Genomic DNA, 25473 nt, shown 5'->3' with positions numbered 1-25473 from the left:
TACCATTCGATCTGACAACGGAAATGACAATGAAACAACTCTAAAACTAGACTTTGCATCCTTTCTAACTTTTTGCGATTATTCCAACTCGCCCAGTCACTTAAAAGAAGGGAAATTGAGTTGGAGCTGAAGCGGTGGGACCGCCGCGCCCGAATTAAATTATCGCCTTTTGTTCCTTTGGTCAAGTAAACTTAGAATTTGGTCATTGCAAATCTTAGTTGTACATGGAGTGCAAAGAAATTTACAGCAAAGCTTGATGCACGTTGTTTTGCTCTTTTGACGTTCCAGTTGCCATCTCTTTTTCTGTGTAAGGTCCCGTATTAGGGAAAAGCCCTGGGGACGAGGTTGGTATTAGGGACTCTAAGCAAATCGCTATGGCGACCTCTACTACTGCGGCCGGAAGTAAAAAAGCCCAAAAATGACTCAGTGTGCATGCTTGGAAATGACCTTTCGCCATAGCACCCAATCCTACAAAGTGAAGACCTGTCTTGTGGCGTAGTCGCTACTACGTTGGTGTAAAATTCTACTTTTCTTCCATTTTTTTTTACAATCTTAGGTTTTAAAATCTATCATGGATTGTTTCTCACTTAATAAAGAAAGTATTCGACGCGTCTGGTTTTCCAGTTATTACGTCTTCCCGCCTTTTACTAACAGCGGAAGCAAATAAGCGAAATACCTCGTAGTCAATGTTTGGGTACCTCTTGAATAAAGTTGAAATTTGCGGGCTACGGTGAGGTACTCTCCCCAGTATTCTGCATCCACGACCGCCGTAGTAGAGGTAGCCGTAGCGATTCTATTAGGGACCTTACGATCGGGCAACGGCGACGTCCGTGGAAACGTCGCTGAGACTTTGCATCCTTTCACTTTTTTCGCGATTATTCCAAGGGGCCCAGTTACTTAAAAGAAACGGATGGGGTTGGAGCTGAAGAGAAGGGACCGCGCCCGAGTTCTGACAGGGATGGAAGAATTTATCGCCTTGCCCGTTCCCAAGTAAACTTGAAATTTGGTCAACTCGTGTCCTATTTATGCAGGGATGGTAAAGAAATGTGCAAAAAAGCGCAATGCACGTGCACAATTGTTGTTTTGCTCATTAAACCTATCGCGATTTTGGTCGTAGTTTCGTAAGGTCCCTAATGTTTGCACGAGTGCTGCAACTAAACTTTTGCCAGCTGGAATAAGTGATTTCCCTGCAGCCAATCTCATATTGACAGAAAATCATAACATTTTACTTCAACAGCAGAAACAACGACGTGTTCTAGTAAACAGTTCCAGTGTGCTGATAAATCGCGCTGCATTCCTACAAGATGGCAGTGTGATGGAAAGGCAGAGTGTTTTGATGGAAGTGATGAAATTAACTGTGGTGGGCTATGCGTCATTGTTTTTTTTGTTTTAATGAGAACGCAATTTATTACATGATAATGCCTTGGTGATTACATTGCCTTTTGATCATCCTTCAGACCCGCCAGTTAGCTGTTTGCGAAATTCCCCTGCATACCTGAATACGTAACTGTGGGATGTTTTGTGGGTGTGCGTATATTCAGTTCATCGTGTGCTTTTGGTTTGTCCCAGCCATAGTATATAGGTCATTTTCGACTTCAAAAACCCTCACCTTCAAAACTGGCTTAAGTGCAAACCCTTTCTTGTGATAACTAGACGCGTATAAACTGTGTGACCTCGGGTTTCCTTATAAAGAAGTTCAAATAAAAAAATCTTCACCTAAGAAATCACAGTCTTCAAAGGCAACGTATATCGAAGTAACGACTCGACAGCATAAGCATCTGGAAACGATGCTTGCCTGACTAAGGGCGTCTCTATATGAGCCCGCCGGGTTGACGGAAATCTCCTTGCTTCTAAATCCTTTGTAAAATATTTGATGTGTCCATATGAGAGGGCAGGCTGGCTCGGCTCACGAGATCGTGGTTTTTCCACCCGGGATCTCTGTAAGCGGGCTGAAAATTTTGCCATGTAAACACTTCAGCCCGGTTACCGGGATGAAAGCGTGATGAATTCTGGCGGTCCGGATGGCATCGTCTTGAAATTGCCTGGTGTATTTTCCACATCATAAACATCCCATTTAACTGCAGTGATACAGATTTAAGAGTTGCAAAAGGTATGATAGGTGCGAAAGTTATAATTTTTGTTTTTCGCCGCGTTTGCTTTGTTTCTCGAATTTGACGCCAGAACTCGTCCCCAGGATCTTTGGCCGTTTCTCATCTCGGAAACCAGGCTGAAATTTCTCATATGAACCCAAGGCGAAATTCGTCCCGGCCAACTGCGGCTCATGTTTAGAACCCCTAAATCGTAGTACATTGCCGTGATTGTATAGTAGAGGTCATATTAAAAACAAAGAAAGATAAAATCAAAGGCGTCAAAGCAAAGAGCAAAAAAAACCCCAGTAGTCACCCAAGAGTATTCAATTCTTTTTCTGTTCCTCGTTCTCTAAGGCAACAAAGCTTATAAATATGGAGGCATTCATTATCTTCAACTAAGACTCTTCAATTGATCTGAGACACTCTATTGAAATTCTTTTGCTAGCTCACGACTTAGACAGGGCTTCTTAATAAGGTTCACTCGGAAGGGTTTGTTAGTAAGCTGGACTCGTGAAGTCAGTCACTGATTGATTACTGAACTGTTCGCTCGCCACTTGTTACTGTAGGTCTAGAGATGATAAGCGTGTGCATTTGGTATATTCATTTCGCGTATAAGAAATGACAGAATTCATTCTTGCGATCAATGAGTTTTATGCACTGAATACAGATGGCTTTGCTCACCTCATGCAAATGGCCATTTCCTCTGGTTTAGTCCGCTGACGTATTTTACGCATACTCTTATATCTTTTGCACGCAATGAATCCGGACGCCAGAGGGCGATTTAGCTCGGGCGTTCCCATGGAAGCGCTAGCAATGAGTCTTATTTGCTTGAGAATAGAAAAAAAAATTACTTTGATATCAATGGCTTCGCACTTAGCCTCGCTTTAAAACAGGCTTTAGACAACTCGGAAATGGTGTATTGCGTTTAAAGGGGGTCATGTCAAGAGTATATTGCTGTTTTAGGTCAATTCTGTGCTCAGCTCATTATTTAGTGCCTTTACCCATTCCTAAACTGCTTCTGTAGAGTTATGATCACAAGACAAGAAACTCAAACTGGATCCCTTCCTTCCCGCTTAGATTCTTATTACGCTATGTGAGCATGCACGCCTGAAACCAACGATCTTTAAAATATTTGATTCAGCAACGGCATTAATCTTAGCTGTAAAATCAAACAACCCTCCCGTTTCAAATTACGTTTCTTTTAAAAAGGTTTAGAAGACAAACTAATAACATCCTTATCGCGTCTTATAATGTACATATTAGTATCAATAGTAATTGTTTGGCATTTCTGGTGTATTGTTTATACAGAAAATCACACTTGCGCCAGTCACGATTTCAGTTGTGCCAATGGAAAGACTTGTATTAAAATGGAATGGGTGTGTGACCTAGATGATGACTGTGGAGATATGTCTGATGAAGCTGGTTGTCCAAGTGAGTATTCTGAGTTTCTAAAGTTTACTGGAGTTCAGAGAGATCTTTACCTAATATATTCCAAGGTTTTTATCACTGTAAATGCAGATAATCTTACTGAACTTTTTAGTGTCAGTTCAACAAGTAGCACATTCCACAGTCAATTCTTTGAACCTTTTGGTCAAATGGAAAATACGGTTTTAACAGCTGGAAAACTGGAAAAAGCGGGGTTTAAATTATAGAGATTAATTGGTAAAAAAAAAAAGAAGAAAAGAAAGAGAAACAGGTTGTTTAAAGAGGCTCATGGAGGCTCCAAAAAGCCGCCACTTCATAAAGTTTAAACTTCCGTGCTGTCGGTTTTATTGTATCCCGCGGGGTAGGAGTGGATAAGATGGACGAGTGATCAGTTGGTAAGTTAAGTTAAGTTTTTTGTTGATTTATGGCTGTTATTTGTTTCAGCTAAGCCTTGCAGTGACGATCAGTTCAGATGTAGAAATGGACGGTGCATCTCAAACCACTGGGTGTGTGATAAACAAGATGATTGTAAAGACTTGTCTGATGAGCTCAATTGCAGTAAGTAGAAGAGCCCGGCTATGGTGCTTTGACTCGCTGTCAAAACCGTTGTCGGAGGATGATTGCTTTAACTGTAGTAAATTATGTTAAGAAGGGGTAATATGTAAGCAAATCTAGTAGCTGTTCTTTTTGCAGCCCCTATCTGTTTATGATCTGTACTATACTCTTGGGTCGTTTGTGGTAAATGTAATGATCTATACAGGGCATGATGCCATAGTTCGTTGAATAAAGCTTGCAGCCAATTATCCAAAGATATCGACCTAGTGTCCCAAAATTCACGTTGCAAGGTTGGGGGACGTTAGTGAAGTTATTAGCTATTGATTCCCCCTGATGCGAATGTGAATTACACCGTACTCTTTATGTTCTACCGGTTAACCTTCTAATAAATGAAATATCTTTTGTTTTGCATCCTTATTTAAAGTTCAGTAATATAATAATAATAATAATATACAATATTTATAGAGCGCTAATTCCCAATGGTCCAAAAGCGCTTTACATAATAAAAATAACAACAAAATCCTGAACCTACAAAACTACAAAACTACATTGTCATCCTATAAAAACATCATCAAACGCACCGCAGTGTCTCATGAAATGTGCCACAGTCACCGCACTGTAATTATTGACCATGTTTGTTTACCATGGGGAGATAAACAGTGTACGAGGGACGCAGTTTGTTACTTACAGCTTTTGGACCTACAAAAGGCTTTGCATCACGACCACAAGGTTAAAGGCTGCAAGATCTAATGGTTTTTTGTCCTCTTCATGTAGCGCAAGGTGAATGTGATGCAGCGACAGAATTTCGCTGTTCTGATGGAAGATGTATTAATATCAACTGGAAATGTGACGGAGAAGCAGATTGTGATGACAAGTCTGATGAACAAGCTTGTGGTAATTAATATTGGCTAGTTTAAGTAAAATGGCAAGATAACCTTCATGTTCGCTCAGCTCTGAGAGAATCTTAGTGGGTTCGAGCGAATGATAAAAAAGATAACACAATACTGATAATAGTCGTAATAGGAATGGTAACTGGCTGAAGGTGAACCAGTTGGTTAGTTGTAAGCATTGCAGACGAGTTGAACTCCAGACTCCCGAGTAACAACCCTAGCGAGTTGTCAGAGCGAGATGTGCAACTGAGATCTTCGAATAACAAATCCAACGCTATGGCAGACCATTTGAACTCACTAGGTACGAGAACTGTGTGCTCTGCAGATTGGTTCATGCACTGTGCTGGAGGTGTACCACGGGGTCTTTCTGGTTCACTATCCATGCCACTTTATCGGCATACAAGACTGCCGCGTTGCCCTGGAAATTGGATCAAAATGCGCTGCCTAAAACGACGGGGCAACACTGAGCCAGTCTCTCGTGCAACCTCCAAATAGCCAGTTACCTTTTACTACCCTTCAACCCGACAAGTTGTGCACAACAAGAGGTCATTTGATGTCTTTTTCCATTTTTTTGTGGTTAATTAGATAGTAATTCGTATTTATTACATATAATTGAAATATCTTGCGTCTTTAAAGCCTGCAGTGTTGTTATTTTGCAAGAATTATAGTGAACAAAGATTCACTAGTACATCCAGAGTATTTCCTTTATCTTTAAGGATTTCCGCCTGCTATAGGATAGATCATATTTGCCTGCCTTGGTATTAATATTGAATTTATTTATTCCTTTTTAAATAAAAGGTCCTGTATCATGTTCGCCTGGTGAATGGCAATGTGTTGGTACCACTCATTGCTTAAAAATGACTCAAGTGTGTGATGGGAATAATGATTGTGGAGACAACTCCGACGAAGGAACTCACTGCTGTAAGTACCTTTTATTCTTGTTCTGTTTCACACGGCTGATTCTTTTCCTTTTATAACAATTACTTAATCTGAAAAAAATTCCACTTTGTCGTGCATCTGTACGTTCAATCTCAACCCTGATTAAACTCTACTGAATACAAATCTTTGAATATATGCAGAAATATTTACTTCCTTCATATTTTTTGCCATGGTCGGGCTTGAAGCTTACAGCTGTTATAAAGCTGGACTTTGTTCTTTTTAAGGCACGTACTGCCACCTAAGTAACATATGGCATTACTATGGCCTGTTGTCTTAAATAGCAATTTTCAAGGGAAGTTAAAACCAGTTTCCTGATTGTTTTGGCTTTACATTATTTGCTTTGTGATTGGCTAAAAACCTCGCTATCTTTTTTCAAATCATCCGAAACGGGACCGAAAGTGAGATTGTACCCACCGGTGACGGAACCAGTTAAAAATTGTTCCCACCCTAGTTAGGGACTGGTAGTTAATAGGTACTTTACGGTGCAATATCTGATAGGTGTAACCTTTTTGTGCCACCTGGTCTGAACTGATTAACGAAATTTTTTTTTTCAGTAAATCGTGATTGTTTGTGGCAGCGGAATTGTAGTCACAGTCTTTGTCGAGATACTCCTAAAGGTCCAGAGTGTTACTGTAAGCCGGGATATGTTCTGGATTCTGATGGCATATCTTGCAATGGTAATTACGTGTAGCGGCGTAACTTGTTTTTGTTCTCTTGAGTTTTAACTTCTGTTAATAGTAATGGAAGGTGGTGCTACCTATGCTTTGGAAACTGTTCGACCTTCGTATGACTTTGATGACGACGTAGAAATGGCAGTCCTGTCTCTTGTCGTCTCTAGCAAAGGACCTGAAAACAGTGTCCTCAAAAAAGTAGTACGTCGTGCTTAATATATCGGCAGTTGAAGGAAACACGATGATATTGCATGTGATGTGATGTATGACCTTTGATAAAGACCGTAGACCGTAGCGTTTTTCTGTGTGGATTATCATTTTCTTTTATTGTGCCTCTGCAGATATAGATGAATGTTTAACAGTTGGAATATGTGATCATAATTGTGTTAACACGAATGGTTCCCATAAATGCCAGTGTGCAGGAGGCTATGTGTTTGAACCTCCGCGGACCTGTCGACCACAAGGTAAAGTTTCTTCACAAGGCTATTGCGGCCGATTTTGTGTCTGAGAATTCGCTATCGTTATTAGGGTAGTTCATGCTATACTTTTGTTAGACAATAAGACGTGCTCTAAATAAGATGCAAACTTCCCGTATAAAACGGCAAATTTCGTCTAAAAGAAGACGCGACTTAAGAACTTCGTATAAACAATCTTCGCGTCTTACATAAAATCCGTCTTATTTTGGCTTGTATAGGCCCTGAATGAATCCTTAGTTTACAATAGAGAATTGAAGACGTCAATTAAGCTTATAAAAAAGCTAATTACAAGAAATGATTACAGACATGTTTACTTTACTATCTCTGTTTTAGGAGGCGACGAACCATGGCTGCTGTTGGCAAATATAAAGAGCATCCGACTTGTTAGTCTGAATGGTAAAGTGTACAGTTATATCTTCTCAAAATTGAGTCGGACCATCGCTCTCGACTTTGACTTCAGTGATCAAAAACTCTACTGGACTGATGTAGCAGAAAATGCAATTCATTCAAGACTTCTTCAGGTTAATGAGAGTGGCGCTTACCCTGGGAAGGTCGGTATTTTGTTTTTGACTCTCTTAATCCTGAAAAGATTGGCAGAACCAAAAACTGACAGGAGTGTGCAAAAATGTTGAAACCTCAGCGGTTCAGTAGAAAGTGTTGCCATATAGCTGCTTTCGCATTAGCAAGGTTTCTGGTTCAATCACAGGCAACCGAGGCTCTGTCATAGTACCACAGTACGGCTCTAGTAAATTTACAGTGTTTGTATGGGGTAAAAATACGATCCTAAAATTTGTAGGTTACCTGTGGTTCTATTCCTCGTACAATCACCCCGTCGCTGTTTCCCTAAAATTCCTTCTATCGTGAAATAAGGTCTACTTCAATTTTCTTTAACTTGAGCAGAACATTAATAGATCCGTTCTCCATTTCTTTTTGTAATGCCTTTATGAGTCAGATGAGACACAATGACTTACATCGTAGTTCACACTGTAGTAGTAAGGTAATGTGCTGTGTCGTTAGCATTTTCCTAAGAGTATGTCAATAGATACCTCTACAGTGCGGCATTAAAGTACTGGCGAGTGGCTTTCACTTCCGTAACCACACCTCAGGACCTATTTGCCGGGGCGGGGGTCGGGTGGATTGTGGGAGCAGAACTCGCCTCCCACCAATATGGCCGGGTTCGTATCCCTGAACGCTGCTGTCTCTGGGTTCAGTTTGTTATTTTTTTCTCGGTTTTGCTCCGCTTCTCCCTTCTCCGCGGGAACGACCAATCTCCAAATCCCAATTCTACCTGCAACGTAAGTACATTTTTTAAACGGATCTTCAGAGTTTCTAAGTGTTTTGTGGGTATACAAACAACTTTTACATTTCGTTTTGCTCAAAGTATTACCAAGTGCTTTGCAAACATTGTATAACGAGAGATATTATTCATTGTGGGTTGTGTCACTTAGCTAATAAATATCTCCGTATTTTTGTTAAAAACAGGTTAAAGCAGTTGTGCAAGATGGCCTAGCTGTTGCAGATGGCCTGGCCGTTGACTGGGTGGCAAAAAATCTGTATTTTGTGGATAGCTCCGCGAAAAGAATCTTTGTCTGCCAATCGGATGGTAGTTATGTTTTGTCGCTGATTACAAAGGACCTGTTATACCCCAGGGGGATTGCCGTAGATCCAAGGGATGGGTAAGCTACGAACTTGCAATCTTGAAGTATTAGCTTGATAATATATAGATTTAGCCAGGGCTAAAAGCGAAGCTCCCATTAATAAATTTATATTTTAAATCAAACAATAAACTTATAATCCACAAATCAGTTAACTTAAGGGCACATGTGACTTTTGAGGGAAAGGATAAGTTATTTTAGAGTGAAACATCTTACATCGAGTTGATAGCCTAAATATACATGTATGTACACCCAAAAAATAGCAAACATCTTCTATCACATTCAAGAGCCATAATGGCTCTTGATCACAGTAGATTAGGCCTCGAAAATAAATTCTTGGAAAACAAATCAGGCCGCATTTTTTGTGTTCGACAGGTTTACTTTACAAATTTTTGCCAACAAATCTGAGGGTGTGTAAACCAACCTTTTATACTTTTTATACATCACATCTGAGGTGAAACAGTACTTTTTATCATACAGACCTCGGACAGAATACGGCATTTCACAATTTTTCAATGTTCAGGACGATCAATCGTGGGCTTTTAGCGAAACCGTTCAAAAAATTTCCAAAATCACCCATACGGCTAGCCGGTTCTCATTTTTAGTGCGAGCTATCGGTGTGGTCGAGTGTTTGAATGAACTTTAATGGAGATACGCTTCAACATAATAACGAATTTATTATCATAAGTTTTTTGTTATTTAATGGTTCCAGTTATAACGATGTGTAATCTTATAAAGCGTTTGATACGCGCGACATTTCTAAGTACTCCTGCGAGCGATGTTCATGAACGATGAAAACAAACACCACGAACAAGCGATTAAAATTGCAAGAGAGACTACTAACAATCAATAAAAGAAATATAATTCGGTAAAACATTTACAGAGACAACAATTTTCATTCGCGAAGACAAGTATTGAAGTGTCTCTAAAAATCCTGAGTCTTTAAGCTTAAAGCTTAAGCTTAAGTTTATTTTGTTTTACTTTCAGCCGGCCTCCCGGTGTTTGGTTTTTTTTTTCAAAGATGAACTCCTCGAAGCAAGAAAATCACTCAAAGATTTCTTTCTACAGCCAAATTTATAACTAAATATTCTTCGGAACGTTTTTTTTTCTATTTGCCGTGAGAAAATATATCTGAAGGCCTTTTAAAGTTCTGTAAGCTTATATCAAACCTGATACTAGATCAGATCATTGACTCAAATCTTAACAAACGTGCAAAAACTTGCCGCATAAACTGTGCTCGACTTCATGAAATTAGATAAAACAAAAACAAACATCAAATACAATAATTAGTCAGGCTTACCATTCGAGATTCAGTTCCTGAAAGATATCAAGGAAGGCCATGGTTGCTTGAGACTTTTAAACCCTCTTACGCATTGAGCAAGGTGAAAGACGAAAACGATGCCATCCGAAATCGGATTACACAATTTTGACAAGCGACGCATTTCTCAACCAAAAACCCAATAAACAAACCAGCCATGGATAACAGAAGACTCTTGATAGCAGCTATATTTCATTTTGTACATCCAGTGGAAAAAGACATTTAAAAACATCACAAGTTGAGACAAAACTCTGTCATCTTTAGCTGTCAAAGTAAACAACTTTCAAGATGCTGCATAAATTTTTCGCATGAACTCACCTGTCAAATTTTGACCAATCAGAGTACAAAAATTGAACGTAGAGCGTGACCAACGCGTGACCATGGTAAGAAAACGTCTTCCCCGCCTTTATTTTTAAAAAAGTGGCTGAATTTTCGCGTCCGAGGTCAGTTTGAAATCAAAATCTTGACAGTGCGGGGCCATAGTGACATAAACACAACATATTTCATATGAATCATTGGAAAAAATAGACTTGACCCTGCGATCATTCGAAACTGGTAATTTGTCAGCGGATAACTTCAAAAAAGTACTCGACCTCGATGGGTCGACACTTGAGCCCGCTGGTCAGCGGATATCCTGTTTTGACAGCTGTCAATTGATCACAACATTGATGTGCAATTAGTTTTCTATTGGGCTCCCAGACTAGCTAGACAGTGTGAGAGTAAACATTGGTTGCCCTGTGGTGCGGACGGACGGTCGGGCGTACGGTCACGTGATTACCAAATTTTCTCGGATGGGTAGATTACCACATTTCCTTAGCTATGGAGCTCCGTCCACGTGCGCGCTTCGCGCGCGGGTGGAGCTCCGCTATTAAAGATAATTTTATTCGAGCCTTTTTACGTTAAAGCCCCCAACTATTGATCATTTGAGAGTGTTGTTTTCAAGTAATATACTAGTAACAAACATGTGACACAGTGTTTCAGCACAAGATCAAACACTGAGAAGAGAGTTGAAAATATGACGTGCGGCAGATCGAGCATTTTTGACGAACTTCAAGGTGTTTGATTTGGAGATGAAACACTGCTTTACTTCTCAAATCATTGTTAGTAGAGGAGACTGGTTCTATGAACTATGCTCTATCAACTACTGTATGCTCAAACAAAATAATTTTGGAAGGAGAAATTAAGTATTCAAGAATGAGGAGATTTTTTTATCTGTTTTCCAAAATCTCTTTAATTGTATTAATTGCCGTTGTATTTAATTGTGAATTATTGATGAGGTTAAGAAATTTGAGGAGAAATGTACCAAACCAATACGAGGCGCGCGTGTAGGGGCATTGTTTAGTTTATCAACCATGCTATTTGTTGCGACATTCTCTCTTCTGTCGGTGTTGAGGTTACTCATACTCCTTTTTGTCAACAACAACATGTCTCCTCCAAACTGCACTAACAGAGATAATCACATTTGCTAGGTAACTGGCACTCTTTGATTCCGATCATTTTCTATACATTTTTACTCTGCAGATACCTGTTCTGGACAGATTGGGGAACGCATAAGATAGAGAGAGCAGGAATGGATGGATCAAACCGTAAAACCATCCTGAACATTCATGTATACTGGCCTAATGCCCTAACTTTAGATTATCCAACTCGTCAAATATATTGGGCCGATGCTAATTTTGACTACATAGCAAGCATGTCTTATGATGGCGAAGAAAGAAGGCGCGTACTTGGCCACCCAGCTGTTGTTCACCCATTTGCCATTACTGTCTTTAGAAATCATTTATACTTCTCTGATTGGACACGGCATGCAGTTGTCAAAGTGGATAAGTTCTCTGGTAACGAGAGTGGTGTTCTTCTGCAGGATCTGAGTCAGCCAATGGATATTCAAGTTTACCACAGTGCCAGACAACCATTTGCTTCCAATCCCTGTAACAACACTAGTAAATGCGGGTGTTCCCATTTGTGTCTTATTACTCCTATTCCAACAAGAGGCTGTGCGTGTAGGTGTATGATAGGTTACAAATTAGCTGAGGATAGGAAGTCGTGTATTAAGCTGGACACTTTCCTTATCTATGCACGAGGAACTGAAATCGTTGGTATACCAAAAGAGGTTAATTCATCGGATGATGCCATTTTGCCTCTGTTTGGGCTTGGAAACGCTCGTGGACTTGACTATGATGCAAAAACCAATATGATTTACTTTTCTGACATTACCCGAGATAACATAAGTAGGTTTAGTCTTTCTGACAGGAAGATGAAAGTTCTGGTAAAGTCAGTCAAAAATGCCGATGGTATAGCAGTGGATTGGCTTGGTCGAAACTTGTATTGGACCGATTCTGATAGACGGGAAGTTGCAGTAGCTATGCTGAACGGATCATTCAAGAAAGTTTTGTTTAGTAAAGATGTGGCGAGACCCAGAGCTATTGTCTTACATCCTCTGAAAGGGTAAGCAATAAATATTGGCGTGATAAATGTCTTTAATTCATTTACTTCATGTGTTGGTTGAACTGACCGAAAACAACACCAACCAAATGAATCTCTATATATCATGACTGTGATCTTCGTCAGTAGAGCTCACACGGATGGAAACTACTTTAATTGGCTAAGTAACCTAGCTGCAGTTGGCTTAGTAACCTAGCTCCGTTTGTCAGGGCTCTTACAGCGAAATTCGTTGTATCCCGCTGCGCGTATTGTAAACTTCGGAGGGAATTTTGGGTTTTTCTGTTCCACCAATCATTAGAGTGAAGGCGGGGTAAATGCAAATCACAATGTAACGTGCTCGCCCAGCTTGGCTGAGAACGACTCTAGACTGCGAAGGAAAGGAAGGAAATCGCGATGGTGAGTGTTTTGTCGAAGGAAGGAGGTAGACGTTGCTTTATTCTTGCAAGTGACAGAATGAGAAAGATCAGAAAAATCTGCGAAACAAACGTAACTAGTCGATTATTGCCCGAAACAGGACGATCACAAAGCAGCGAACCTTGAAACACGAAACAAAGAAAACGGAGCGAAATCCACCAATCACGAATCACAAACCTAAGAGGTCCGCTAAGATGAGTGACGGAACAGAAAAATCCAAAATTCCTTCGAAGTTTGCAAAACGCACCGCGTAATGCAACAAATTGTTACAGGTGGACAAAATGTTCTGGTAAATTTCCTGTGAATTACTCAAGTAATTTAATTTCAAGTAATGTTTTAGCTCTTTGTTACCCCTTTGTCTCATAACTTACTATGAGCATATGCGCTTCGCGTACGAGGGGCACAATAACCAAGAAAATCGAAGTTTGAATGCAAACGGAATTAGAAAATGACGTGAAGCACTTAACTGAAGTTTAGCCTTTATTTCGTAGTTGTGGTTCATCTTTTGGCCTATAAGCGAATAACTAGTTATAATTTTTTTTTATATTTTCGCCATCTGTTAGGATGTCGCATAGGTAATTAGATCAACCCAACCTTAATGAATCTTTAAAAAACTTTTTATATTCATTTCACTAACTCGTCACCCTTCTCCTCTCTATAATTGAACATTGCAAGGACTGCTGGTCCAGTCAATGAAGCATTTTTATGACCATATGTTTTGATTCTTTACTAGTAAGATGTATTGGAGTGACTGGAATTCTCCTGCAAAGATAGAAGTAGCCAACATGGATGGTACAGATCGGCATATCTTTGTCCAGGGAGGTGGTCTTACATGGCCAAACGGTCTTTGTATCGATTATAACGCTGGCAAACTGTACTGGGCTGACGCAAGAACTGACTTGATTGAATGGGTATATTTGAATGGGTTCAACCGCAGTGTTTTACTGGGACGTCTCAATCACCCGTTTGGTCTTGATGTACATAATGGCTTTATTTACTGGACTGATTGGACCAGCAAAGATATAAAACGGGCAAGCATCAGTGATCCGACCTCTGTTGTGGTGATGAGGTCACAACTTGAAGGACTTATGGAAATCAGGGTTTATGATCCAGAAAGACAAAACGGTAGGTTACGCGTGATGGAAGGAGACACATGTACATTCCGCCACTTAAACGCTCTGCGCAAAGTTGGTGTAAATCCTTCTGGAACGGCTTTTTATCAAATCTCCACATTTGTAGCTAGGTTTATTATGGGTGATCTGTTGAAGGATACGTAGACGGAAATTTATTATACAATCACACTGTTAGTAGTAAATGCAGTGAAGATCATCGCAGGTAAAGAAATAACTTTTGCAATTGCGAAAAGAAACACTGAAAAAAGTTAGGCTTGCCGATTTTTTCGTTTTTGTTTTCACAGCTGTACTGGCGTTGTTTCTTGTTGGTTCTCTCCCTTGCTCTGAGAGGTTTTTCTTCGGGTATTCCGGTTTTCCCCTTTCGTAAAAACAACATTTCCAATCTCCAATTCGACCTGGAATCAGGTAGACGAAGAATCACTACATAAATGTGCTACCTCTAAATCGTTATTTATTTATTTCTTTAATTGAGATGATCTTCTTTGCATTTGTATTTATCATTACACTTACACTGTAAGTGTTGTTTTGTCCTAAATAATCGGTAAGGCTAGAACCAATAATCGGTACACCAGCCGACGCAAGCGAGTTGGTCACTGATATCTGTATCACATTTTTCTGACTTCTGCTAAAACTTTTTTGAGGCCCTCACTTACTGAATGCGGAATAATCCAGTAAAATGTGTAAAACATATATCCGCCATGGTGGACAAGACTAAGAAACTTAATTTTCTCTGACCCAAACCGCGCTTCACTTATCTGCTCGATTATAGCAACCACCAATCCAAGTACATTTTAGTAATGTGTCTATTTGGTCTCTGTGTGGAGAAAGACTTCAAGGGCTGGTGAAATAGTCAGGTGATTGTCATGAAAGATATTAGATGATTATTGATTGTCATGAAAGATATTAGATGATTATTTTACTCAAAGAGTCGCTTGCGTAAATTAAATTCACCTAAAACAGCTGAAACAACAGCTCAGTTAATATAAAACCGGGAGTTGTGCCAAGGAAGAACCAATCGAACCATAAGAGAGAAAGTGCTCCAAGGCAGGTATGTGATGTTGAAAACACGAAATAAGTATTAACCTCTTTTTTATTGTTTACCCAGGCGATAGCCCATGTGACAGTAGCTGCAGTCACCTGTGTCTGTTGCGACCGGCTGGTTTTAGTTGTGGTTGTCCAGATGGTATGGATTTTGAACGAGGAAGTAACAGTACATGCATTGGTAGGTTAATCTTTTTGGCTTACCAGTGAGTGACTGTTAGAGACTTTACCAAAATAATCCTGAATTGGCCAAGCCGCACACGCTGCTCTCATTTGTAATTTTCTGTGACATGCGAGGTGACCTCTTCTATAAGCCGGGTTGATTTTTTAGGTCTCCCACCAAAAATACTGCTGTGAACGTGTCATAAACATTTCAGTAAGCAAATTGATGATGCTGTTGCTGATGATGTTGATAGTGAACTTGCGCAAAGGAACGGTAGAGGGAAGAAGACGAAAAACCTTGTGTGACAAGCGTGACAATAGTTCTGTTTGAAAACAATTCCCGGCAAACTTCAACTTCCTTTTAAAGATCTTTTTGTAAAAAATATCAAAACACAGTTATATTTATTGAATTTCACAACAAACACGCAGGTAATAGTCCTGTCACGTTTGTCACCCACACGAGCGTTTTGCCGTCCTCTTCTTTGTGCCATCCTGTTTCGTAAGCTCACTAATAGGGACTTTAAGATCCAACGACGCGGACGGTAACGAGAACGTCAAAAAAAACAAAAAAACAATAGGTTTCTTTAGCAAAACAACAACTTTGTACGTGCACCCCGCTTTTTTGTACATTTCTCTGCCCGTTTTTGCGCGACTACGACGTGAACATGCCTAATTTCGCGTTTTATGGAGGACGTAAACAAGTAACGGCGAAATTTTATTTCTCTTTCTGTACTTGGATATGGTGCCTAGGAATTCAACTTCAGGAGGGGTCGCCTACATTTGACAAAGTGAGTGGGTCGGAATAATTGCGATAAAGACTGAAAGAACGTAAATTCACTTTTTAAGCGACTTTCTCATTGCCGTCGCGTCGTTGGATCTTAAAGTCCCTAATGATGACGACGACGACGACGACGATGATTATGATGATTTCAAGGTGTCCGTTTCACCGAGTCGTTACTGTGACGTGTCCCTTTTATGTTTGGAGAGAGTTGAATGAACTGCTCGAATTGCACCCTGTTAGGAAGATTTCCATCGTATTACTCTTTGCAGTGTGGCAGACTCTTGAATTTGAATATGTGAGAAGTTAATATCATAACTTGATTTTCTAGGAAATTCGTTCGTCACCCCAACACCGAGGTGCCCGTCAAACCAATTTGCTTGTAGTAATGGGGACTGTATTCCTAAGAACTGGAAATGTGATAAAGAATTCGACTGTACGGATCACTCAGATGAGACTATGTTTGCAGGTTGTGGTAAGTAGTATTTATATGTGACATTGAAAGAAAACACAATTTTCAATCTACAAATTTGTAACGTAGGTAGAAAACGTGGAAAAGGCAAGACTAGTATCAAACCAGGGCCATTTAGACAAGTGGAGAAGGTGAAACTTGTAAGTTATACCGTTGAAAGGTAACGACATCCTTTGCGTGGTTGGAAAACGTTCATAGGACAACAGCTCTCATACCTTTTGGTTCCATTCCTTGCTAATTTCTAACAGCTTCATTTGTGGACAAAATTCTTTGCATTACCACTCTTCGTGCTTTAGTATTGTTTTTGATTTAAGTGACTGTGCTTTGTTTGTTTTGAAACTACCAGTGTTAAGGATTTAAAAACGCGGCATGGTGCTGAAATTTGGTGATCCGACGTTCACATTCTACCATTGTATCCGTTAAAAGTAGCACCCCGAGAGGAATGGGAAAGACAAATACGTTCCCCACGACCGTCCTAAAAAGTTGAGAACACTATTTTGCACTCCCACAAGCTCAATATCATGATATGACAGGAATCTTCTCTCGACATATATTTTTTGGATTTCACAGTGTAAGGAACACGAGCTCGAGACTTTCGAAACTACGAGAATATGAGAGGAACCAGTATAGAAGTCCATATTATATAGTGTCTTGGTTACGGGACAACAGTGAGGACAAATGATTTTTGTTATAGTGCTAAGGTACTTTGAGTATCTCTTGAAACCTTCGATCGTGGACTATTCAAACTCCGTGTTTTTCTTGTTTAGCTGGTGTATCGTGTGATCCTAAACAGTTTCAGTGTGTGCGCAGTGGCAAGTGTATTCCAGAAGGCTGGTATTGCGATGGTGATAACGACTGTGGAGATCGTTCAGATGAGTCCAACTGCACCTCTGCATCGTGTACTGATTCTCAGTTTCAGTGCAGTGATGGTAAATGCATCCCAAGCGGCTGGCGATGTGATGGTTTTAGTGACTGCGAAAATGGCATTGACGAGCTTCATTGTGGTACGTTTTTTTTTTGAAAGAGTAGCTTTTTCTCTCAGATAATTCTCTTTGACAAGAAATTCCTAACGGGCTCAACAGGCTCTCAAAACATTACCCGGAAGGTCTCTATATCTTACCAGAATTTTATTTTTTTTGTGAACGCTGACCAACGTTTATTACTTGAAACGTTCAGATTTCGACTTCATGTGTAGGTATCACCCGCTGTCTCGCACTCGTTTGTATCTTTCGCCGGGGCTTGGCTAAATATTGCGTGTCATACAGGCTGCTTTACTACATTGGCCTCTCCCAAAACCACACTGTTAAGAGTTTATAACTCCAAAACTGGCAGAGATACCATTTGTATCCCATAATTTTGGCATGTAAAAAGTCAGGTGACCCAGGGCTCCATCGGGCCTATTGGCATCCTATCAGTAGTTTGTTTTGGATTGCAAGCGATCTTGCCTTAATACTTTTAATAGGACGCGTTTGTTTGACCGTGTGTCAGTGTCAGGTATATTATTTTCAGATATACTTCAGATATCACATAAAATTTGTTTGCATCTGCAGCAGTGATGTCTCAGGCCTTTAAAAATTCCGACAGTCGCAAAAAGAGTTGTAAACATGTTCTGTTATTGCCTTGCTGGTATAGGACCGGTCAGACGAACTATTAATAGGGTTTATATACCTTTTTCATCACAGCTAATCAAACCTGTCCCGATCAGGACTTTACCTGTACTTCTGGTCGATGTGTACCGCTTGGTTGGCGCTGTGATGGTGATGATGACTGTGGTGATGGCTCTGATGAACATGGCTGCCCAGTGAAGCAATGCTCTGAAGATGAGTTCAGGTGTAATAATGGCCAGTGTATAACTGGCAGTTGGCGGTGTGATGGAGGAGGTGATTGTGACGATGACTCCGATGAAGATGGCTGCGGTAAGTAAGTTAAGAATGGTTGACGCGGCTTAAGCCTGTTTTTTTTTTGTCGCTCGAGATCAGGTCCAATTTCAGGTGCCTTCATACATTCTCTGTCAGGTGGTCGCGCTAAATTTTCATTTTACCAAGGGAAACGAAAATTTTACAGCCTGATCATGGGTTAATAAATCCCCAGGCGATACTCGTAATGGTTTCCGAATTCTTTTTACCTGCAGACAAAAGTGTAATGGTAGGATGAATCATGTTGCTAAACAAAAGTTTGCCTGTAAATGTCTTTCATTTTGGCCAGTCGAAGTTCTGGAGGTTTGATGAAAATAGACGGGATCCCGAATTGAGCGACTAAAGAAAGTGAGATGCGTCTCGGAGACCCAGTCACGGGGAATTCACGCGGAAAATAATCGCAGTCAGGTTACCTAGCTACAACCAGTTGCAAAAATGTTGAGACACTCCCTCGAAAAAACGACCTTTCTTGCTTCAAATTGCTGCTAGTCACAGGTCTGTGAGATATAATACTGACTTCTCTCCTCCCTCCCATTCAAAGTTGTTCTTCCAATTTTTGAGCATTGTCTTGTATTGCTAGCAACTTTGATAAGAGGTGGAGGGAGGATCACAAGCACAAGATCTGCATGGTCAGGCAGTTTATACCAAAATATGGTACATTGTATCAAGTACTTTTGCAACTGGTTGTAGCTCCACAAGCATTTGAATAGTGTCCAAGGGCTATCCCTTTCCCCTTGAAAATTTTGTGGCAGTTAGCTGCTCAAAAAATGAAAATCTATCGTTAACGTCCTAGACGTCCCGTTTCCCGTAGAAAGTCCTTTAGGGAGAAATAGCTGAAAACATGACTTCAAAAGGGTGAAAATGCAGGAAAACCAGCAAATGCTGCTGTATGGAGTTTTTTTCGTATGGGATCTTCCAACATTTGTGTTGTATTGTGTAACAAATCTCTTAATTACTGTATACACCTATTTCAATAAAGGTTGCTTTGGGATTTGGTCTTGAAACACAGAATACAATGCAATGCTTTGCTTGAGTGACCACCAAACAATAGCTTTCGAAGATCAAACCACGATTCCCAAAGCAACCTTTATTGAAACAGGTATATACAAGTCACTGAATTCTGTTGCCCTTGAGATCAGTCATTTAAAGTTTAATGAATATTTTTTCTCAGCTACCACCTTACCAAGTGGTTGCGGACCGGACAAATTCCTCTGTAACAACTCCCAGTGCATCCCAAGTCGGTTTGTTTGTGATCTTGACAATGATTGTGGGGATAATTCAGATGAACACGGCAACTGCACACAGGCCACGTGTCCACCAGACCACTTTACTTGTCATAACCAAGGCGGGTGTATTTCGCCCGACTGGAAATGCGATGGGGATAATGACTGTGGTGATAAGTCAGATGAACTGAACTGCTGTAAGTTGAACTTGTGTTATTTTCCCATTTCCCTCTACTTCAAACGATGATGTAGTAAAACCAGTTTCATAAGCCTTAAAAGAACGTTCGCAAAAGCTTAGTAAATGTAAGAAAAAGACTTTTAAAAGTACCGCAGGAAAAGTTTTGTGGATTTAACAAAATCATTTTTGTTGTATCTCTTCTCCTGAACGTTTTTTCATTTTTTTTACCTGAAGTGCCAAGAGAAGACAAACTAACACAAAGAGCATCAAAATGGCGGCAAATTTGAGCATTTTAACCTTTCGCCAAGGTTCTCGTAGTAATGTGTACTTTTAATAAAAAATAAAAGCAAGTTTAGGTTATTGGCACTTTAAGAGTGCTCAGGAGTCATGGAACATTAATAAAAGCCCTAGAACGTGAAGAACCGTCTCCAATTATTAAATCAAGAGAATCTATTGACCGATAGAAATCGAGGGTGAGCTCTCCTACTGTTCTAGTGTAAATTTTGCTGGTGTAAGAGCACTTCCTAGTCTGCTACGCATCCGTTCTTTGTGTCGTCACGCAACACCCCACCCCGCAAACGGCGTTTGTTGGAGGAGCGTTGCATGATGACACACTGCGTACTTAGCATTTCCTGGCGATTTCTCTTAAGTATTCACTGACAAAATCGCCATTTCGAGGTGATAGATAGAAAGAATGTTGCCCAATCAGAATAAATATAACATGGGATTTTTGGGAAATTGTTGTTGAATTTTGCCTAACGAAGTTATAACTCACCTTATTTTTTGACTCTATAGCGGTCATTGCCCCAACCTGTAGTCCCCGTGAGAGACAGTGCCATAATTCGTCTGTATGTATAGAAGACAGTAGATTCTGTGATGGCAAGAATGATTGTCCTGATGGAAGTGATGAAGGAATAGGATGCGCAATTATGGCCTGCAATGCTGATAACGGAGGATGTTCCCAGCTTTGCAATGCATTGCCGGAAGGTAAGCAGACATGCCCGGCGGGGAGGGCGGGGGGGATGGGGGGAACTCAACGAAGTTTAATACGGGGAGGCTCCGTCCCAAGGTCTAACCCCGTATCGTTTTATATACCATTTTTGACAGAAAAGGTACCTCTTTCGTATACCTTCTATTGACAAATGGTACCCTTTTCACCTACCTTGATAAAGACCCTTTGTCACTTATCGTGAGGCGTTGCGCATTGTTTATTTTGATTTCAACGGACAAGCTGCGATTTCTTGGGAGGAGAAATTATGGCATCTCATCACGAGGAAGAAATCAACGCCGCGTTTCGAATACTCGTTTTTCTTAGAGCCAAAAAGCGGCCCTGTCGGATAAGAAGATTTTAAAATCTAGCAACTTTGTCTGAGGACGGAAAAGAACATTTCGCGTAGCAGTCAGAGTTGTCACAGAGGACATTTTCTCCGACTCCTTCGAAAAAAAAAAAAAACAAACAAAAACAATTTGACGCGGAGAAGTAAGGAAATATTTTATATGAAACCAGCGACCCAGGATTCTGCCAGGGATTTGCTGTTGGTTAAAGTAATATTTGCATGCATCGCGCATAATTTTGAATGATTTTGAATGCGCTTCGTTGGTAGACGCTTGCTGACTATTATTTTTTGTGCCATAGCCAGAATTTATAAATCAACCTCTAGAGACGTAGAAAACCGAATATATCGCTCACCGAAAGTTTCATTGCCAAGCAGCGAAAAACAAAGATTTAGCGAGAGGAGAAGCGTACAGAAGCTTTCTATACTTTGTACTTTGTCTGTTATTTTAATAGCGTGAAAAAAATACCAGTACGGGTCAATCGGTCACGTTAATCACTCAGTGAAATCTCAACTCACATTCAACAAGCGACAGCAAAATGATTCGAAAGTAACTCGATAAACACTGGTAAATTTTAAAGCGGTTTAATAAACGTGTTTCATTTAGACAGTAGAACGAATTTTTAAGCCATACCTATATTATCTGCAAAACTGCCAAATCAACCTCGATCGTGAAAATGTAAACAACCACGGCTTTCCGGGCACCGTGGAAGAGGGACGCTGAAGAATTACACAGAATTTTTCAGCCACACTACAAACTTCCTCTCGCTTTACAGGCCCTTAGGCCATCCTCCGCGTCGATAGCCAAAAGTTATCATGGCGAATTTAAATGGAATATATTGCGTAAAAAAATGACTCACCTAACAGAATATATACGTTAAGCATACAGGTTTTAGATAAAGGCGCCCAAACCCGAAGGAAAAGTAAGGGACTTTACAAAACTACAACAGCGACGACAACGGGAACCCCAAAATGCATAGGTTTAATGAGCAAAACAACAACTTGGCACGTGCATCACAATTTTTTCAATTTCTTTGCCGTCCCTGCACAACTACGACGTGAAATGGCCAAATTTTAAGTTTACCTAAGAACGGTAGCGGCAAGGCTATAAATTCTGCCATCTCTGTCTGAACTCGGGCGCTTGGGCCCGTTTCTCGAACGTCCCGGTAACTTTTCGGGTCCGAAATCAAATATTCAAATCGAAATATAAAGAATAAGAGCGCGGGTCCAGGCTAACAAATTACTCCATTTTGTTTCATTAACTGATAGGTTTATCACGTTGGATGCAAAACTATTGAAACCTCGATCTTTAATGTAAACGGAGACAGCTTACCGGGCCCGTTGATTAGCGGGACGTTCGAGAAACGGGCCCCTGGTCCCTTCACTTCCACCCTAAATTCCCTTTTTTAAGTAACAGGGCGACGTGGGATAATCGCGAAATGGTTTCAAAGGATGCGAAGTGTATTTTTCAGCGAGGTTTTCATTGACGTCGCCGTTGTCGGCTCGTAAGGTCCCTTTTGTGCGATGGAGACGGTTTAATACTTGAGATACGTTTGAGATTCGTGGTCCACAAAAATTCTAGTACGACCGCGGTGTATTGTGGAAAGTGACAAAAGGTCTTTAAGGACACTGCATTCTTTATAATTGCTGAAAAAGCCAGTCTTTTAAATATGAATAAATCACTAAACCAGGAAGGTTTGTTGTCTATTTTACATCCATAAAGTGCGTCTGTTAGCCCCTGTTGGTCTTTTTACAGACCGAAATGTCAGATCACCCTACCCTATCATATACTTCAATTAAAAAGGCACTTATTTTGGGCGGAACCTCCCCGAATAGGCCATTATAGGGAGTCCCAATGTCACGAGCATAGGGTGTCAAAACTCATTCACAAGGTCATTTTTATTGTTCCGGTTATTGTTGATGTGACAATAGTAATTGGAGAATTCTGTTTTGAAATAAATAAAGTAAATTAAATGTTTGCAGGATAGACTAGAAATGATAGTTATTCTGTTGCTAATGACAGAGCTGTAGATTACTTTTATCATATGGCTGACTCCGCGATCGGCCAAGATGAACTGAATACTGTGTTCTGATTAGGTGTACGCTCTTACAAAAAAAAGTTCTTTATGGCCATTAAAATAAATCGTTTATTGACCAAGCTTGTTCGGTCAAGATGGCTGGATATTGGGCCGAAAAAAAAAAACAAAGTAACAAACTTGGCATTCTCCAGCCGTCTTGTCCCACCCTTGGTCAATAGTGCATATATATTGTCCCACATTATGTTTAGAACTGAAGTCACTCACTCAGAATATTAAGGCTTTCATCCCTTGATGTGGTCCAATGCCGTGACGGGAACATGCTTTCACTTTACTTTTTACTGCCTTAACAAGTTTTCTTGGCAGTTTGAAACATGTCGAACTTCTTTTTTCCCCATCAGGAACTGTTTGTTCATGTTACAAAGGGTTCTCCTTGGCGAGTGACAACAAAACGTGTGATGACATTAACGAATGTGAGGAACCTGGTTCATGCAGCCAGCAATGCTTTAATTCGAAAGGCTCATATACTTGTAGATGTGTTGAAGGTTACAAATTGGAGTATGACGGGAAGCATTGCAAAGTTGCAGGTAAGAGAGAGCTGTTTATACGGACACCTCTTTAACAGGGTAACCTTAACTTACTGCTAACCAGGATTTTTTTTCTTAGTTTGCAATAATCCGCTTTGAAATGTTGGACAGGACACATTTTGGTTTTCAAGACTTAGCTGTACTTTTGCCGCATTAGGAATTGTTATTTTAGTCGAACTCAGAACGTGTAACCTGAGATCAGGCTCTATTTTCGTTTCGCTCTGTAAATAACATTCCGGCGGGCCCCGGGCGGCGGGCATGGCGAAACGAAAGGAGAGCCCAATTTTAGCGGGAGCCGTTAGAGAGAATGTGTGAGAACCGCTCAAATTGGGCCTGATCTCAGGTTAAGAACGCGAGGCCAAGTAAACGTCACCTTAACTGTACCACCAAATCAGCTTTGAAATACCGTACAAAATGTTAAGTCTGTTTGGCTTATCTTTTTACATTAATTTGTAACGTGATAAATCCGTATTTCTTGATCTCTAACCCTAATACAAAACCTCTCATGTCCGTACCAGTTAATGTAAAGGATAATAAGTTCCTCCAACAGAGAATGAGGTGCCTCATCCTCTCTTGATTCCTCACAAACAGAATCAGCTATCTTGAAGTGGGCGTAAATGGCGATGCGCAGTACCTGAGCGTTGTGCAAATGAAGGTTTACACGGACGATTTTGATGCAGCTGATGTCCCAATTCACAATGCAACGTTTGTCACGTTTTGTTCGAATTTGTTACGTAATAACGTGCCCTAATTGACTAAATCTCTTGATTTGAGGTCACTGTATTTTCTTTTCCTCGGTGCTGATGCTGATGTTCACCTTTTGCAGATTCTAATATTCCATTCCTGTTCTTTTCCACTAAAACGGAAATAAGGAAGGTTGATCTGCGTCATGGATTTAACTATTCTGTTGTGATAAGCGGGCTGCAGACTACAATTGGACTAGACTTTCATTGGGCAGAGCAACAACTTTACTATTCCGATGCCAGTACTGACAAGATAAGGCGTTGTTTTTTAGACGGCAGCAAATGCGAGGATGTCATAACAACAGGCTTGCTGATGACCGAAGGTAAGTTTTGAATTTTGCGTTATCTATACCCCATTCACACAAACTAAACATGTTTAATTAAACCAGGTTTCAAAAAATGAAAAACAGACACGGAAAAATAGAACACAGGATTTTACACTGGATTTAACCTGTTTGCTTTGCACTAAATTTGCAATTAATTCAAGTAAGCAAGCAGGTTTTGTAAAGGAAACAATTTTAAACTGTGTTTAACTAAACAGTTTTTAAACGTGTTTAAGTTTTGATTTGATTGTGGTATTAGTTTTAGAGAAGGAAATGTTATTAAACCATCACACAAAGCATTATCATTGACAAGTGAAAGAGTTTGATTTGAGGAGTATGTTTCATATGCATCATAAAGTTGCCGGGACTTGGCTCTTAAAGCACACTCCACCCTGGGTTCAGATAGAATGTGCAAATTTGTGGGTGGTTGTTCTTGTTGTCCTTCCCAAAGAGGCTTGGCCTCGAGGGGGCACTATTGGAGCCCGTAGTTTTGTATTTGTATACAGGGATGGAACAAGGAAAAAATGATTCGATTTGCCCACAATGAGCGCGCAAGTGGGTATTGGGAGTTGTATATGATGGGTATCGTGGGGTGTGATAAATGCGGCTCGCACCCCACGTGTACTATGTAATATTTTAGGAGAAAGAATATTTGCATGCACGGTCTTGGTT

General features: G+C 40.3%; 1 protein-coding gene across 1 annotated transcript in view; it reads left to right on the top strand.

Moving 5' to 3' along the window:
* LOC140924318 (low-density lipoprotein receptor-related protein 2-like) overlaps window positions 1-25473 on the top strand; it is an 86838-nt gene that overhangs the window by 9040 nt on the left and 52325 nt on the right. Inside the window, exons 4-22 of the mRNA XM_073374348.1 lie at window positions 1238-1360; window positions 3399-3521; window positions 3960-4073; window positions 4845-4964; window positions 5759-5881; window positions 6454-6576; window positions 6912-7034; window positions 7380-7597; window positions 8529-8722; window positions 11541-12464; window positions 13609-14000; window positions 15114-15230; window positions 16321-16464; window positions 17229-17465; window positions 18144-18377; window positions 19549-19797; window positions 20574-20765; window positions 23550-23735; window positions 24562-24801. Of these exons, the coding sequence (XP_073230449.1) occupies window positions 1238-1360; window positions 3399-3521; window positions 3960-4073; window positions 4845-4964; window positions 5759-5881; window positions 6454-6576; window positions 6912-7034; window positions 7380-7597; window positions 8529-8722; window positions 11541-12464; window positions 13609-14000; window positions 15114-15230; window positions 16321-16464; window positions 17229-17465; window positions 18144-18377; window positions 19549-19797; window positions 20574-20765; window positions 23550-23735; window positions 24562-24801 (4176 nt within the window). The remainder of the gene's footprint in view (window positions 1-1237; window positions 1361-3398; window positions 3522-3959; window positions 4074-4844; window positions 4965-5758; window positions 5882-6453; window positions 6577-6911; window positions 7035-7379; window positions 7598-8528; window positions 8723-11540; window positions 12465-13608; window positions 14001-15113; window positions 15231-16320; window positions 16465-17228; window positions 17466-18143; window positions 18378-19548; window positions 19798-20573; window positions 20766-23549; window positions 23736-24561; window positions 24802-25473) is intronic.

The sequence above is a fragment of the Porites lutea genome, chromosome 14 (assembly GCF_958299795.1).
Source record: "Porites lutea chromosome 14, jaPorLute2.1, whole genome shotgun sequence".
In the NCBI taxonomy this organism is placed as follows: Eukaryota; Metazoa; Cnidaria; class Anthozoa; order Scleractinia; family Poritidae; genus Porites; species Porites lutea.
This window is presented reverse-complemented; position numbering and strand designations above follow the sequence as displayed.